Here is a 17,664-nt window from a genome sequence, read left to right as displayed (position 1 = left end):
TAAATACATCTGATTCGCAGTCCGATGCTGACCCCTAGCGGTGTGCAGTGGACTTGCAGTTGCTGTGCACCACCTCTTGTCAGCTACGGGATCCATATGCTTATCAAAGCCAGGGTTAACAAAGCTATGGGAACTTCATCAAACGTGCTGCTAAGACTCTGAAACACACCAGCAACTAACGGCCTTTTCAAGGAACTACAAAAATCATCCACCTCGGCTGGTGGTGAAAACCTTGTCAACTCTGGAAGAAGCAGCCATGGACTCGAGAGACACAGCCCCGGAATCATGGGACCTGGAGGTGGATGCCGAGGCCCCGGCTCCCGCGGCGGGGCTTCAGACTGCCTTTGCTGCCCTCAACGTTAATGCCAAGCCGTTTGTTCCCAACGTTAACGCCCCGATATTTGTACCAAGCTTTCTTCAAGCTAGCACCGCGGAAATGCCGGTTCCAGACGGTGGGTTTAATCTCAGTCAGCTGGCTAGAAGTTAGCTTAACTTGCTAGCTTGCGTGCTAATCCAGCTAAGTTAGCTTTTCTGTGTGCAACTCACCGCGTTCAGTCCGGTCACTGTCTCAATTCTACTAACTGGTCAACAAGTCGGCCTCAGTTTTTGTTCATGTGTTGGAACGTTGTAATAGCTGTTTTATAACACGTTAATTCTTATAAGAAAATGTAAGACGCGGCCACCCTTTTTTATATACATTTATATGAAAGTTTGACAAGCTTTTGTTTCTGTCCTCAAAGGTACCCCTGAACCCGCTGCTAACATGGATGTGGCAGACACAGTCGGTAGGCATCCACAGTACACTCCTGACATTGCAAGCTTTGGTTATCGAGCTACAAATCTGTCTCGTGCAGGTTATCAGAGGACATTGGTTATAGCCTGAGGTGGGCAAATTTGAGACCCCATGCGGTCTAGTAAAGCTTGTGAACTTACTGCACCTTATTTGGGTTTCTGACATTGCCTAAACCATGTGCACGAACCTACGTAGAAAAATGATGCAACCTTGCTCCCTGCCCAAAATAGACATCCCATTGACACATGCCATGACAAGTGCTCCATGTTCAAGGCTCTGGGTCTGCTGTGTGGCCTGTAGAGCAATGTAGAATATCTTTGTGAATACTCTTGAAATGTTGTCAGTGTGTGCTGGCCAGCTTTAATTTTCCTAACTTGCTGACTTCTTATTTTCTTCTTTTCACCTGGAGTAGAGTCAGACTGTCAGAGACAGACAGAGAAACAAATTATAAGACTCAGGTACTCGGGTCACATAAAAGACAGATCAATCTGGAATAACCTTTCCTTTTCAGATCTCAGACAGACATGTTCATGGAGATGCTTGTTCTAATATGCTCCCCCTCAGATTTCGCCAAGCTTTTCTGAAAGACAGAATATAATTACAGGTTGATGAGTCAGGCAACAAGACATGAACAGCTTTCTGAGTTGCCAGTCACAGTTTCTCACAGGCTCATTATGAATGAAGATCGGTTAAGAAGCAGCCATGGCTTTGTATGCTGCATAATTTCATAGTTTACAGATATGGGGCAGCCCTCAGCAGCTTTTAATCCCCTTTTTATTCCAAGTTATACTCCTGTGCCAAGTAGCTGCATTGATTGTGTTCTAAACAACTGAATCGTATTCCTAGACAGCAGGTGGTGAAGCATTATTGTTCTTAGATTATTTAATAAGTCCTGCGATACATTATTACACCAATTAAATGTCTAAATGAACACACACGACAGAAGCAACAACTTTAAATGTAAATGTTGATGTTATTTTTACAACTGCAAAGCTTGTCAAAATTTAACAACATATTGTTAAGAGGAAAGAGTTAATGATCTGCGTTGTTATGGCAATAATCATAATCAGCCGTTTGGACCTCCCATCTTTGGTCAAACGTTTGCTAAACAAGCAGACACAGTTGTTTGTTATGGATCTGCAAACTCTGCGTCATTAAAGTTTCCTCATGTGTATATAGTACTGTTAAGTTGTCATTACAGGCCCAGTCATTACTAAGAAATTGAGATGCACTACAATCGTTTGTTTGCAGCTCCAGTGGAGAATGGAAACACAGAAGCAGACATGACCACAGAGGAGGAGACGTGGGAGCAGAAGGAAGAACCCGGGGGAGGCGAGGGAGGTGGAGGACAGGAGGATTCAGGGACAGGAGGACCCTGTGAGGAGGAGGCAGCTGTGGGGAAGGAGGATGAAGAGATGATGGAGGAGGAAGAGGAGGAGATGCCCATGCCTAAAGTGGCTCCGCCCCCTCCTGATGCTCCTAAGAAAGAACATGTGAACGTGGTCTTCATCGGTCATGTAGGTACGTAACGTCTAATTTGCCTCTTTTTTTTTTATTTAAGGCAGATTCTATATAAATATAATTATCTTTAAAACCTTTAATTACTCTCATGTCAGATGCTGGCAAATCAACTATTGGAGGACAAATCATGTGAGTAATTATCTTCCATGTGCTGTGCTTGATGATCACAGATGTAATTTAACACTGGAATTTGAATCATTTGCTGTCTCTCAGATGGAAATACAGATGGCTGCATCTTATTGTATGAAGAAACTGAATTCATATATCTGGAGCAGCGGTGACAACACTGTAGCTGCGATTTGCAGTGAAACAGGTTTCTTTTGACTCTCGTCAGCTTTTCTTTGTGTTGTTCTTCTTGTTAGGTACCTGACTGGAATGGTGGACAAACGAACCCTGGAAAAATATGAAAGAGAAGCAAAAGAAAAGAACAGGGAGACATGGTGAGAAAAGCACAGAATTAGATTAATTATTGGGTCAGATGTTCGGATTACATTCAGCTTGTTTTCTATATAAAAATGAATGTAATTATAAAGAAACTTGGTCTTTGCAGGTACCTATCATGGGCTCTGGACACAAATCAGGAGGAGAGGGACAAAGGGAAGACAGTTGAAGTTGGAAGGGCTTATTTTGAGACGGAGAAGAAACATTTTACCATCCTGGACGCCCCTGGACACAAAAGCTTTGTCCCCAACATGATTGGCGGGGCGTCACAGGCCGACCTGGCAGTCCTGGTAAGGCGGACTAATAACTGACCTAAAATCCTGCACTGAGCTTTAAAACGCATGAAATGTCTCGATGATGCTCTTCTCATCTGTTCATTTATGGGACGCAAACATTTATTTACTTGTTGATGATTCTTTTGTTGCTTATTACTGTTAATTATCAATCTGTTTTAGGTGATTTCAGCAAGAAAGGGGGAGTTTGAGACTGGATTTGAGAAGGGGGGACAGACGCGGGAACACGCCATGCTGGCTAAAACGGCCGGAGTTAAACACCTCATTGTGTTGATCAACAAGATGGACGACCCCACTGTTAACTGGAGCCTAGAAAGGTAAGCAGGGCTGAGATTAAAATCGATTTAATATAAGATAAAAAGTCAGTTTTTACTAAGATAAGAGGTTATCTCAATGAAAACCTCCAATAGGATAAGATAATTATTGTTTGAGTGGTAAATTTGAACAGTTTTCTTACCTTTTTCACAGGTATGAGGAGTGTAAAGAGAAGCTGGTGCCATTTCTTAAAAAGGTGGGCTTCAACCCTAAAAAGGACATCCACTTTATGCCTTGTTCTGGACTCACAGGTGCCAACCTCAAAGACCCTGTAACTGAGTGCCCCTGGTACACGTAAGTAGGCTCATCTCACTTCCCCCACACAATGATAGAAAAGTAGTAGATATGATAAGTTAATTTATCAAGTCAATCAGTACGTAAATGCAGATGTGAGTTCATAAGTAGCTGAAATTTCTCTTGAGTTCATGGTTACATCTCTGAATAAAGACTAGAAACAGTATAAAGACAATAGAAGTCAGTGTTGACTATTTATTCCCATTATCATCACCCTAATATCGTCATCATCGGCACATTACATCACCTTTAACCTCTTATGACCATTTACTGCAAAGTGACGAAGACATTAGTGATAATTATGATGTTATACCGATCATCGCTCCATTCATAGTCTGCGTAATTGTTCTAATAAAAACTAAACTGCATGATGATCAAAGCAGCCATGATCAAGCTTAGATGGAGGTGACAGGACACTAACTCATCATTTCTTTGTCACCCTGACTTTCAGAACTGCTCATGCATTAAAAGGGACCAGAGAGTGTGTAGTAGAAGTCATTAGAGGCTTCAATGAGCATTTGTCTAAATTAAAAGGTATTAGGGTTTTTATGGAGAAAAACTGTCTTTGTCTTTTTGTTGCACACTTGAATCGTGGTGGAAAGGAATTGTTCAGATGTGTTTTTTTTTTTGTTGTTTTTGTTGGATTTATTGGCTGGTGAGCTTTGAGTTTTGGGTTTACTAAAATGCACATGAAAAAAAAAGTGCCTATCTTTTGCTTTCCCAGGGGTTTGCCATTTATTTCCCATCTGGACAGTTTGCCAAACTTCAACAGATCCAGTGACGGACCTGTCAGGCTACCCATCGTTGACAAGTACAAGGTGAGCCTCAGGAGGGCTTTGATTCTCCTCTCTGAGAAAAACAGAAGTCAGTGGTAGCTTCTCTTCTGAGTCTCACTGGTCTCTGCAGACGTGGGTTTTTGCGCACTTGGCCAAAATCTTTCTTTTTTTTTTTTCTTGCTCCCTTTTCAGTTTATCATTTTCCTTCCTTCTGGTGATTTTCCAAAAGCACACAAACATGCTCAAACACACACACACACACACACACTGCAGACCTCTGCATGCTGTAGCCATTTCTCTTTAAGATAATTCAACTTCTTGGCACTCACTGGTTTAGATTTTGGAAGCAGTTCAGACACTTGCTGGAAGTATATTCTGCATTTCCGTTAAATGTCCTGTTTTATGTCTTTATTTGTCGTCTTCACTCTTCTTTCAGATTGTTGTCTTTGTGTGGTGTAAATACTCCTCTTTCCCTGTGACTGCATAATAGCCTTACACAGTAGTTATATGACTAAGTAGCCTTAACTGGTGTTCTCCTGATGTAATGGGATTACGGTCTTGTTAACTAGGTGCTGCTGTCCTAACAGCCACCCAGTCGAGATATGAAGCGTTCAGATCTGTGGACGAAACCCTCATTGTCCCAGTGTTTAACTAAAAGTCATGATTATTATTTAACTGAACTGTGTCTGCAGAAGTGAATCATGTATTTTTCAATTAGCTTTAAATGCTTATATCTGACTAAGTTGATAGATTTATAAATCATTAATAATCCTCACAGTTAAAGCAGTGGTTCACTTTGTTGTTTTAGAGGGTTGATGCAGCATCCTCCTGTCTGTGCTGTAACTGTGATGCCACCATCAGCAGCCAGTTACACCCATTTTTTTAAACTCTTACATGTATATGCATACATATTGGTCTTTGTAGCTCTCAGTACCCACAGACTTATGAATTTAGAGCAAGTTTTAAATGTAGACAGACAGACGTGCATTAATGCACAGAAGTTTTCTGCAGTAACAGAAAGCTGACTGACTAAATGTTTGGTTGAACTAGAAAAGGAAGAGGCCTTGTTCAAGGTCACCCAGTCAAAGAAAGAGGATAGCAGAAGAAAGAGATTGTTACACAACCTTCCTGAATGGACCGGTCCAAGGAGCACCTTTCCAAACACAATAGCTAATAACGAGCTCGCTCCTGGAATGCAACAACAAGTTGATGTGTGCATGTAAAGCACCACCCCAGAGCCATGTTAGGGTATACGTAGATCTATGTTCCTAGTTTAATCAAAGGCTGCGAGAAACAGCTGCCTGGCTCTGGTCAAATGCAATGAAACCAACCAGCTATCCTTGTTTTATCCGCACCATCCTAACATGTAAAATACACATGATTAGTTTAAAATGAGCTCATGTGTTTTCCTCAGACTTGTTAGCTACCAGGCTAATTCAAGACCACCAGGGGAAGTTACCATGGTTTTGATCTTCTCAGCAAAATAACATGTATATCTTCTAAAATATTAAACAATTTCTGTACATGTATGAAATGAGTGGGTATATATTCATGCTTTCTACAGCAGATGTTGATAGTTGGGACTGTTTTCTCACAAGTTTAAACATGATACACAAGTCCTGAAAGTTAAAATGAACCACATAACCTTTAAATTACAGTGAAAAAGTCTTTACAAGGTAAATTAGAAGAAAAGGCATTATAAATTAAAATAATCTAAAAAAAAATATTCACCCCCAAAAATGAAAGATTTAGTCAGACATTGCTGCCGTGTAATGCTGCATCTCTCTGATTCTGTTTTCCATGTGTTTCCAGGATATGGGTACAGTCATCCTCGGGAAACTGGAGTCTGGATCCATCAGTAAAGCCCAGCAGCTGACCATGATGCCAAACAGGGTGAGTTCTCATTTTGACACAAGGGGCTAATAAATTGTCTGTTTCATTTATCCCTGACAGGTAATTGGGTTTTGCAGTCGCTTAATTAAATAGAGATAAAAACAATAACATAACCACAAACAGCATTCTGACATCCAGGACCAGGCAGTGCAACAGATCAGGTCACAGAAGCCATTAAACGAAGTGGTCAGACTGAATGTGGTCAGATTGGTTAATTAGACTTTTTGCTTTCCGGACCACCAGTTTCTTCCAGGGGGGGCTCATGATGTTAGCTGGACATAGTTTCACCATGTTATTCAGGCTATTATTGTCCCTCACAGATAAAACCATAAAGAAAATGTTAAGACTTTAAATTAAGAAACAATTTACACTGAATAGTTTCAGATACATTAAATGAATTCAGCATCTAGTGGATTCTTTGTTCGAGTCAAACACACTTCCCAAGTACTTTTAACTGCCTACAAATCAATTTTTTCACCATGGATAATCCTGCGCTTTGGATGGTCACAATTCTCCCTAAAATCTATTATTTCCTTTGTTTTTATTACATTAAGGTCTAAAAAATTATCACACCATTTCACAAATGCTGACAATTCACAGCCAAGACCATCTGTACCCTGAAGCAGTGCCAGTAGGACAGTGTCAGACAATTTACAAGATGGCTGCCATCATAGATGTCCTACAGCTGTCTGTGTACATGTTGAAGAGTAGTGGAGACTAGGTATGGGTATCAATCCAGTACTATGTGCATGTACTTGTACTTAGTAAAGATATTCTGATACAACAAAACCCAGATACCAATGTGAAAAAACTAGTTATGTTTGAAAATTGTTACGTTAACGCAAAGCGATTAATCTGGAATTAATGCAGGAATTTTTTAACACATTAATGCATAAACAAAGTAAGTACTCATGCTGTAAGAGAAGCTGATTTTAGGCTTGTAGGTGCTTTGTCACAGCTGATATAACCCACCACCCTTATTGAAAGGCCACCAGATAACCCATCGGATATATCACACAATTAACTACTCAACTCATCGCATCTGGGAATCTGGTCCACACTCCTTACCAGTGAACTGTAATGGGATTTATTAGTACGTATATGGGTACTCTGTATCGGCAAGTACTCAAGTGCAATGTGATATGAGTGCATTCTTAGTGGAGACAGAACAGAACCCTGAGGACTTACTGTATTTGAAGCAATGACATCGGACCATTCCCAAAAACCTGCAGACTTCTGATACAGCCTGGCTCAATGGCTGCAACAACGAGGGAGGCAGCCACAAAGTGGCTCTTAACAAAAGCAGAACTTATTGAAAATAACATTGAAATATGTGAAGGTCTTTATCAGTGGTGTAAGCAGTGCATGGATGTATGGGAATGTATGTGAAAACATAATGCGAACCAAACCAGAAGAAAACCAAACATGCCGCCCCCACAAAGCCCAGGTGCTCTCATGTCCCAGCCTGGGAGAGTCCCTGAGGCTCTTAAATAAGAGGCAGAGCACACTGGGCCCAGGTGTGACTTGTGCCACTAATCACCACTAAGCACCTGCAACACAAACTCAAAACAGGTGGTGGTGGGCCGTCACATTTCTTTGTTAAACAGTTTTAAAGTAACAATAAAATTGGAGTCGTGCATGAGATTTAGGTTTTTTGAGATGCTTGTACACTTTGTCTAAAATAAAACTTGTACATCAAAGCCTGCTTTCTGGTGTTGAAAGCTACAACCTACATTAAGAGGGAACTTATAACCACAAACACGCTGTTTCATTCCCACTGAGTCACATATCCTGTTTCAGTATTGTCTTTTTATTTATGACTTTCACACATATATATAAATGTGTGTGTTGCAGCATACAGTAGAGGTATTGAGCCTGCTCAGTGACGATGTGGAGACGGATGATGCAGGTCCTGGTGAGAACCTCAAGCTGAGGTTGAAGGGAATCGAGGAAGAAGAGATCCTCCCTGGTTTCATCCTCTGTAGCCCTGACAACCTCTGCCACTCTGGCCGCACCTTTGATGCACAGGTAAAACCAAATGATAGCTGCTCAGAGACATCAGTTTTAAGAAGAAAAATAAAAATATGTTTTCAAGTTAAAGATTCAGGCGGCAGCAAGATTGATTACCTTTCACTTATTCTATTTGATGCAGGAAGAATAAGCTCTCCGATCATATCCTCCTCTGTGTAATCTTCTCACATCTCAGGGTGCAGCTTTCTTTGATCAAACACTCAAAAACCAAATGCATCCTCTTGTAGGTTGGCATAGCAACAGCATCAAACGACTGGGAGATCTGTCCAAAACAGGGCCTTTGTGTGTGGGATGGTTGTGTTTTAAACTGATCTGTTTCTGAGCCAAACTGTTTTATACAAAGTCTCTATAAAAAGGCATCCAGTCTGTCAGATGTGGTACAGTTCACAGGCCAGCTGGATGAGTTTCGATTGTTGGAAGTGGACTAAAAGGCAGAGGATGGAGACTCATTCCCTACCTGTGTAGGAATTTAAAAAATAGCTTATTTTCCTGTAAAATCATTTATATATAAAAGACAGTTATTTGAACGGATGTTGAAACACTTGTGCACAATTTTAAAAAATCATTTAAACTGACATGTTGCTTTTTTTTTATTTCAGATTGTCATCATTGAGCACAAATCAATCATTTGTCCTGGTTACAATGCTGTCCTTCACATCCACACCTGCATTGAAGAAGTGCAGATCACAGTAAGTTGCTGCTCTTCTGTCCTGCGGAAGCTCCCACTCCAGCTAAAGAGAAATATTTGAGTTAAATGGTGGAAAACACATGACCAATGGCATATTTACACAACGATGATGTCATTCTGCTTCACGGTTGGGTTGACACAGCAGCGCTATGGATACAAACTGCTTTTGAAAACATGGTGTGACCTGTGGGATCGCTTCCATCCAGATGATCAAGGAGAAATGACACCATGCTTTTCTCCCTTCTGCTTAAATCCCTTATTGAGTATGAACCCTTATAAAAGAATAATCTACCAGGCATTGGGCTTGGCTAAATTAAACAGAATAAATAAAGCATGTCCTATATTTTCCTCATTCAAGCTTAGGTTTCTCATTGTAACAATACAAACTTATAAAATGGCACCATTTTGTTCATCTTTGTCACAAATGACAGTAATACAAGTGTTTTGTTTCGTTTGCTCAGCCAGTTTATTTTACATGGCCTCCTGCCTGACTGGACTGTGGTTAAATATTTCAAAATTCTCTCCACAGGCCTTAATCTGTCTGGTTGACAAGAAGACAGGAGACAAAAGCAAAACCCGACCTCGCTTTGTCAAGCAGGACCAGGTGTGTATCGCCAGGCTCCGGGCAGCAGGAGTCATCTGCTTAGAGACCTTCAAAGACTTCCCTCAGATGGGACGATTCACGCTGCGAGACGAAGGTAAGGACGGCCAAGGCAGTTCTTCACATTTGGACGGCTGTAGCTCAACAAGGAAGAAAGATTTCAGAGCAACTCTGTTTTTGAGATAGAGGCGAGAACAGCTGATGTCAGACGGCTGAAAGCAGTATTATCACTGTACGTCTAACTAGACCGACTGAAACTGTGACCAAAAAGCATGAAGTGTAGCATCTAGTCCAGAGAAAGTGGTAAAAAAAAGAATTCCCAGAGCTGCAGTGGTGATTTAAAATTGCAGCAGTATGAAAAATGAAGTGAATCACATATGGCTCAGAAAAGATAAAGTGTCTTTTTCCTGCTGTGGTGCTCAGTAGTAGTTTATAATGAATTATGGTAGGTTTAAGATCTAAAAGACTATCAGCAGAGATGTACACGGTGAAGTTAATGAAGATGAGGTAGCTCTGTAGCTCGTGGAAAAGCAAACAAGTTCTCAGAAGACTCAACCTTTTTGTCCAAAATAGTTTAAGTGCACATGCCTGAAAGTCCCTCTATTTATGATGCTATCCTGAATTTCCGTACAGGGCCACAGAGCAGGGAAATAATTTATCCTCACAGATCACAGTGTTTGTCACTTGTTCCCTTAATACCAATGTCTTGAAATGAACATCATTTATCTTATTTATGAACATAGTTTTTAAACAGTAGCTGGTGCTTGTGAATGCTCATGTCAAACCTGACAGGTGTTTCCAACTACTGACTGACAGATATGAACAGCACTACAGACAGGATTTACACAGGATTTACACCTACTGTTTTAGGGGAAATCTCTCAGTGGCAACATATTCAGACACCTGACAGTCCTTATTAGTGGTTTTACAAGTACAAACTAGGATTGTAAATGCAGCTCTATAAGGGGCAATTCACATATTTGATTGGTGATTAAAAACATTAAAAAGCAGGTCATTGAGAGGAACATGTGTTCTGCTGTTTCAACTTCCATCCGGGTTGATGCTCAGTTTTTTATACTTCTCTTTTACCTTTCTTTCTATTAAGCAGATTAAATTTGACACTGGCTCTAGATTTAGAACAAGGCGGTCACATTTTACTTGATGTTCTCCATAAACCCACAGCCTAACTTTAGCAGTTTTTTTTGGCTCTAGCTCTACAAAGAGTTGTTGCTGTTGTAACACCAGTTAGTGTTGTGGTCAAAAAGAGGAAGAACAGGTTGGAAGTTAGGCTCTGGCTTTAAATCAGCACTGGAACCATTTTGGTGGTAAAATGCCCCTTTAACTGACATTGAATCAGGAGCAACACTAGTCCAGAACTGACATCTGCTTCTCAGGTGTGACTCTGAAAGCGTAATCTCTCCTTAGCTGTAGGATTTACTTGAGTTTGATCCACAGAGTTTCTTAAAAAAAGACATATGTAGACGAGGACGAGTTTTTACAGCAATAAATTCCCTGGATGTGTTAACTTCCTTAATTTCTTTCCATCCATGTATTTTACCATTCTGCAGTTGAAGGCGCTCACAGTTATCTTCTTATGGTATTTGCTAAGGTCTTTTTTCAACAGTTAAACTATTTTTTAGGAAGTGCTAAAGTATAAGGTGAGTGTAAGGGGAAAATTTTGAATACTTCTTTTATAAGTTTTTAGGATGCAATGTCAGGATGTTCCATGCTACTGATTTTATATTAAATAATCTTTAACTTATACCATGGATAAAATATTTATTTGAGTTCCTTTGCACAGCTTATCTACTGATACAAGCTTTGACACTGTTTTGTGTGTCACTTGTCTTTACACCACCAGGCAAAACTATCGCTATTGGCAAAGTGCTGAAGCTGGTGCCAGAAAAAGACTAAATGCGCCACTGGCAGCTTGCATGGAGTTCTTCCACTCGTTATCAGAGGAGAAACGCTGCCGGAGCCGACCCAAACACCTACTCTCTCTTTACACACAACTTTGCTGAAGAGAACAACAACAACAAGGAGGGATGAAGGAGAATAAAATCATGTCAGATGAAGAGAAACAAGACTGAATCAGTTTTTATGAACAATATGAAATGAGAGACCAAGTCCAGTGTGTCAGCTTTCTCATATTGAGAGCTCAGCTATGCCACTAATGTAGCTACATGCCCCACACCCCCTGTCCTCCTTTCTCCCAGGGCCAACCGTGCTGTCGGCTGACCACGCCATTGTTTTTTAGAATGGATGCAGTGTTTCCAAGCTTGGAGAAGAAAACAGTTTAGAAAGGTTTAAATATCCTGAAAAACACCAGGATTAGCTTGTAGTTATGCTATTCAAAGTGAATTTCACTTTTTAAGAGGGGGGGTTAGGAATCCAGCAAACATTTGATTTGGTTTTAAGGATTGCTGTACCAAAATTTTTAGTTTGGTCTCTCTCCACGTGAGATGGTTTAATTGGACTGAGCTCACATTCAGTAATGATCTGATGATCCAATGCTAAACACACTCACACAAACAGAAACAGACAACTGTTACATAATCTCAAGTGAAAATAAAAGATCAAGATGACAAAGTTGTATGAGTTTTTTATATATATATAGATATATTTTGTTGTTATTTATTTATATTCGCAACTGAGATTTGCAGTTTGCATTAAAAGAATTTGCTCTAAATTTTGTTAATTTCTAATCTATATTGATAGTTTATCTGCATAATAACAGCAAATAATCCCACAAAGCTGTTATTTATAAAGAAATTAAAAGACAGAAAAAAAGTTAAATAATTTTGTTGTTAAGCTTTCTTTAGAAATAATAAAAAACAACTTTTTAGAAGTCCGTTATATTCTTTAAGCTTTTCAAATCAATTTATCATTGATCATTTTTCTTAGGTAAATAACTCGCTGACAAGTTCAGGGCATCTTGGCCATAGGCGCCGTTTGTTACAGTTTTTTGTACAAATAAAGTTTATGGAGTTTGTATTTCCTGGCGTCACCATAGCGTCACCCTGGAACTTCTATGTGGGCATGCGTAGCTACAGCATACACGTGAAGTGGACGGCATGGCTGAAAAAACAGAGTTAACGTTGGACCAGGCGCAGGTAAAAGCTTTCATTAATCTCGTATTTTTGCATTTACAATGAAATAATCTATCGTGTTGAGTGCTATTCCTTTCATTTATACAATTCTAAAGATTTTTTATAGACGCTAGCTGTCACTAAGCTAGGATTGCTGGCTTGCTAACTTTAGCCCTGAAATTAGCTAGTTCACAACTTGTTAGCTAGTTCACAACTTGTATAAATTTCCCGATGGAAGAAAACTGGTAGAAAACTGTTGGTCTCATTTTAATAGAATGTAATGTCTTATAGGTAAAGAAAGCCGTTCAAGCCTTGCAGGCTTTCCTTAAAACCAAGGCTACTGGTGAGTCGTTGTTCCTGAACGAAACTCATCAGATCAGCCTGCTCTTTACCCTATGGAAGATACCCAAAGTGGCACAGACCATCCGCATGTAAGTCCGTCTAACAGGGATACAGAGGTACCTGTATGGCTAATCTTTTGATCCTCTGGCAATTTTTTTCAACGTCTAAGCACAACTCCTTGTTCATGCATCCCAAATATTCACGTGTGCTCCACTCTTAGACCCTTGCCCAATGGCCAGCGTCCAGACACAGAGGATATCTGCCTCTTCACAAGAGATGAGCCTAAGATGACTTCAGAGCAGACACAGAGGTTTTACAAGAGGCTGCTGGAGGAGAAGGGTGTCAAAAACATATCTGAGGTAATTAAGGTTCTGTAAAGATGCCACTTTTGGTCCTTGTATGAATAGCAGTTTAGTAGTCAGACTAAACGCACTCCTGAGTAAAATTATATTGTACAATCAGTGTTGTAATTGTCTGATTTGCTACATTAATTTGTGTATTCTGTATGACCCCTGACCTTAAGACGTCCTCTCAATGCTGAGCATAATTTTGCCGTTTTTGCAGATTATACCTTATAAAGTACTGAAGACAGAATACAAACCATTTGAAGCCAAACGCCGCCTGCTTGGGAACTTTGACTTATTCCTCTCTGATGATCGTATCCGCCGCCTGCTGCCATCACACATTGGAAAACACTTCTATGAAAGAAAAAAGTAAGAACCATCCTGACTTTGCCATTGCTAGACCTTTTTAGGGTTGTGAGATCTATATATAGATTTAAGATATATATATATATATATATATATATATATATATATATATATATATATATATATATATATATATATAAACTCTTATAAAAAATGTTCTGCTTCTAACAAGCACATTTACCACAAGAGACAGAGCACTCAGTGTCAAAACTATAGGATCTGCTTTCTAAGCAGCCAGTAGACAAGGGGAAAAACCCAGCTATTACAGACAAGTATATTTCATAATATAATCATGGAAAGGTTTTGTTGAAGGGGAACAATTCAATTATGAAAGAATGATGTACCAAAACCAGAGAACAATTAAATGAATTTCTGTCTGTATTCAACACTGTCCCCGTCTTTACCAGAGAGCCACTGTCTGTGAACCTGCAGAGTAAACATCTGGCCAGAGACATCCAGAGAATAATCCAAGGCACCACCTTGAAGATTACCAACAAAGGCAGTTGCTGGTGAGATTTATCCCAAGCAGTCAACCTCAGCTTTCTCCTTTTTTATTTAACTGCAAAAACAGATGTAAGACCCATTTATGCTCCCTTTATGTACCTGAATAAGTACGTCTTCTGAGTTCTGATGTCAGATAACAGGAAACATGGCGGCCGTAAATGAGACCATAAGTGCAGTAGACAGCGGTGGTCTGTGCAGTGTTTAAATCCGTCACAGCTTCCTCTTCTTTGTTCTTTGTGCTAGTCACACGTTGGCTGCACTGGCCAACACTGCCACCTCAGTTTCCAGTGGTACTGCTCCATTTGCTACGTCAGGGGACGCATCTGCAAGGTCCTAGAAATGGACCAAACAGAAGATAGACAGAAGGCTTTGTCTTTAGCGTGGAGTATAAATGGGTCTTAAGTCTCAAAAATGTATTTTACCAGGAATGGAAACAAAATAAAAAAGTAGCCTAAGAATGTTTGAATAAAAGGTTATTCTAGAAGAATTGACAGCACCTCAGTACAACCTGTGTCGATTCTTCTTGTTTGACGTGGGTATCGCAGGTGCTAGAGAAACTCATAGTTAATCCAGATGGACCTCCTCCTCATGTGGGGCCCGTCTCTACAACTTTGGTACATGAAGCCATGTTCTCATGAAATGAGTAACTACATGTATTCTTGAACTGATGCAGCTTCAGCTCTGCGTTTCACCCGGTTTCTATCGTCTTACTCTGAGCTCTGTGTTGCAGTATGGCACGTGTTGCCCATTCGGGCATGACTGCAGATGAGGTGACGGAAAACATTGAAGCTGCGGTTCAGACTATCGTGGCTAAATTGCGAATGGTGAGTCCAGCAACCAAGAGAATGGTCTGATGTTTTCATGACAGTATTTTGCATGTGTGTGTGTGTTGTCTGTATGTGTGTGTATATATATATATATGAATGATGTGTGTATATAATTTTTTTTTTTTTTTTTTTTTAAAGAATGTGTCTATAACTGTTGTACAGCCAAGGGGCGGCAGTGGCTCAGGCGGTAGAGCAGGTCGTCCAATGATCGGAAGGTCGGCGGTTCGATTCCCGCTCCCGCAGTCATCTGTCGTTGTGTCCTTGGGCAAGACACTTAACCCTCCTTGCCTCCAGTGTTGGCATCGCTGGTGTATGAATGTGTGGATGAATGTTCGGTGATGGTCGGAGAGGCCGTAGGCGCAGACTGGCAGCCACGTTTCCGTCAGCTTGCCCCAGGGCAGCTGTGGCTACACACGTAGTTTACCATCACCAGGTATGAGTGAGGAGTGGATGAATAATGGATTCACACAATGTAAAGCGCTTTGGGTGCCTTGAAAAGCGCTATATAAATCTAATCCATTATTATTATTATTATTATTATTAAGGTGCTTGTCAAATATCTGTAAAATAGATCTATTAACGAAAGTACTAATGACGGTGGAGGAGATGGTGCAGGGTAGGGTTGGGCAATTTTAATTCCAAATGTGACTTTTCTGAAAATGACATAATCAACCAAAATGGTTATTGTGCAGGATGTTTTCACTCATCGTGTGGTGTAGGGCTGCAACTAAACTATTCTGATGGTCAATTAGTCACGACTATTAAAACGACTAGTCGACCAATCGCATTATGTATCTCATAATTATTAAATGGATCTTATTTCACTTTCAGCTTTGAAATCTTGCATTAGGTTGTTTTGTAAGTCCGACCTGCCTCGGCTTCAAATGTTCGAGCTTTGCAGACGTACTTTCCTGGTACACAAGGTCCCCTTTACAAATCTGACATGTAGAGATAAGAAAAAAAGACGATGTCTCACTCTGTAGTGTTTTTTTTTTTTTCTTTGCCCATGTGCATTGTGCAACTCTCAGCAGAGATGGGGAAGAAGACGATGTCTCACTCTATAGGTTTTTTTTTTTGTTTGTTTTTTTGCTGACAATAGCCGACGGGTAAATTAGTTGTCGACTATTGTGGACAATGTCGACTAATCGTTGCAGCCCGAGTGTGGTGTAAATGCAGTGCACAGCACTTCATTCAACTAGAAACTATAACTTATTTCTGGAGTTGTTTGGGAAGTTGTTAATTTATAAAAGATGTCAGAAACGTGGCTTTTTATTAATATAAAAAAGAAAAATAAATTTAGTCTGGTTGTGTTTAAATCAGAACAGCGAAGACGGCCACAGGAATGACGATGAAGATAATAAACTGATATTCTGCCGGGAGGGCACCCTCACATCTCTGTTCTGTTTATACCTTCTTTTTTTTTTTTTTTTTCTGGGATGTTCATGTGTCTGTACTATTTCATTTTTGTTCTTACTAAAAAGAAAAAAACGAAGTGGAAAAACAATTGGTTTGGTAACACTTTGGTTTGAAGGAGTCGACCTTGGAGCAAATTAAAAAGAAATCATGCATAATAAACTAGACTGTTGCTGCAAAACGACCCAATTTATTTACCTATTAACAAATTAACACTAGATGTTAAATATGTTTTACAGCATTGTTAAATGACATATTCTAAAGAATAAATCAAAAGCCATCTCATTGTGACAGTTTTATACATATATTTATTTATAAACTGGGGTTGTGTCATTCATGTGCTATTTACAGAAAGGCCCAGTGGTGAAGCTGATCCACTTAAAGAGCCAGACATCAGTGGCACTGCCTATCTACACCTCAGACCTGAACCATCTCAGCATGCTGCAGACTGCAGAAGATAAGGTGAAAACTTGAGAAACAGTCTTGTGTTTAAGGATTTCTCCATATGCTTTGTAAAACTAACAGGCTTTTTTTTTATGAATTTAAGGGAGCCGCAAACAAAAAGACAAAGAAGATCAAGAAAGAGAACAAAAAGCAAGCAGATACTACAGCAGAGATCAGGGAAGAGCTAAAGGAAAAGACGGAGGAAGAGGACGAAGAAGTCCCACAGCTGGTTCCCATAGAAACACCCAGCAAAAAGCCTAAACTGGAGGTCAGTACCGTTCATGGCTGCAACAAGTTTCAAGCTCTGGCTGTTTATAAATGTTTCAGCTTATGATTTATAACGGTTTAAGCAGCTCTTATGCCATTAATAGTCTGATGTTACACCTTTTCTCTATTTTCTGTAGAAGCCAACCAAAAAGAAGCAGCTGCAGAAAGCATCCAAACCTGCTGCAGCAAAGAAAATAAAGGCTCAGAGCAAAGTGACAAAAAAGGCTGGAAAGATGGAGTCCAAAGGGAAAAGAAAAGGACCTAAAGTGAAATGATTCTTCTTGGTGCTGGTTTGGAGTCTCGACGTGGACATTTAACACAGCTCAGAGTGTGGTCTGTGTATTTAGTCTGTTTTTGCTTTATGAACCGTATTATAAAGTCTGATATGTAAAATTTCCTTGGCTGCATTTTCTTTTCTGAAA

The 17,664-nt window shown here is 40.0% G+C and overlaps 2 protein-coding genes and 1 non-coding gene across 3 annotated transcripts; all 3 read left to right on the top strand.

The window, feature by feature from the left end:
* Window positions 1–51: 51 nt before the first annotated feature.
* Window positions 52–12,229, top strand: gspt1 (G1 to S phase transition 1). The gene is made up of 14 exons (XM_041973913.1): window positions 52–452; window positions 741–785; window positions 2,045–2,314; window positions 2,410–2,443; window positions 2,677–2,754; window positions 2,865–3,045; window positions 3,211–3,365; window positions 3,517–3,657; window positions 4,382–4,475; window positions 6,246–6,326; window positions 8,181–8,354; window positions 8,957–9,046; window positions 9,575–9,743; window positions 11,508–12,229. The coding sequence occupies exons 1-14, from the start codon at window positions 257–259 to the stop codon at window positions 11,558–11,560; spliced, it is 1,761 nt and encodes a 586-aa protein (XP_041829847.1). The 5' UTR covers window positions 52–256; the 3' UTR covers window positions 11,561–12,229.
* A 431-nt stretch (window positions 12,230–12,660) lies between these two features.
* rsl1d1 (ribosomal L1 domain containing 1) lies at window positions 12,661–17,635 on the top strand. The gene is made up of 9 exons (XM_041973932.1): window positions 12,661–12,759; window positions 13,027–13,166; window positions 13,298–13,436; window positions 13,642–13,790; window positions 14,195–14,296; window positions 15,022–15,115; window positions 16,883–16,993; window positions 17,079–17,243; window positions 17,380–17,635. Exons 1-9 carry the CDS (start codon window positions 12,721–12,723, stop codon window positions 17,515–17,517), a joined length of 1,077 nt encoding a protein of 358 aa, XP_041829866.1. The 5' UTR covers window positions 12,661–12,720; the 3' UTR covers window positions 17,518–17,635.
* Window positions 14,785–14,913, top strand: LOC121633108. Its single transcript, XR_006009008.1, has one exon. It is a non-coding gene; the product is annotated as a small nucleolar RNA SNORA55 (small nucleolar RNA).
* Window positions 17,636–17,664: the final 29 nt, after the last annotated feature.

The sequence above is a fragment of the Melanotaenia boesemani genome, chromosome 21 (genome assembly GCF_017639745.1).
Source record: "Melanotaenia boesemani isolate fMelBoe1 chromosome 21, fMelBoe1.pri, whole genome shotgun sequence".
In the NCBI taxonomy this organism is placed as follows: Eukaryota; Metazoa; Chordata; class Actinopteri; order Atheriniformes; family Melanotaeniidae; genus Melanotaenia; species Melanotaenia boesemani.
The sequence above is the reverse complement of the archived record's forward strand: the minus strand, read 5'-3'. Positions and strand labels throughout refer to the sequence as shown.

What these genes read in the sequence shown, in the direction of transcription:
- gspt1 (XM_041973913.1), top strand. Translation starts at nt 257, where the DNA reads ATGGACTCGAGAGACACAGCCCCGGAATCATGGGACCTGGAGGTGGAT. An exon ending in GTTAACTGGAGCCTAGAAAG is followed by an intron (nt 3,366 to 3,516) that starts GTAAGCAGGGCT and finishes CCTTTTTCACAG; the next exon opens with GTATGAGGAGTGTAAAGAGA. An exon ending in GCCGCACCTTTGATGCACAG is followed by an intron (nt 8,355 to 8,956) that starts GTAAAACCAAAT and finishes TTTTTATTTCAG; the next exon opens with ATTGTCATCATTGAGCACAA.
- rsl1d1 (XM_041973932.1), top strand. Translation starts at nt 12,721, where the DNA reads ATGGCTGAAAAAACAGAGTTAACGTTGGACCAGGCGCAG. An exon ending in TAACGTTGGACCAGGCGCAG is followed by an intron (nt 12,760 to 13,026) that starts GTAAAAGCTTTC and finishes AATGTCTTATAG; the next exon opens with GTAAAGAAAGCCGTTCAAGC. An exon ending in TGCAGACTGCAGAAGATAAG is followed by an intron (nt 16,994 to 17,078) that starts GTGAAAACTTGA and finishes TATGAATTTAAG; the next exon opens with GGAGCCGCAAACAAAAAGAC.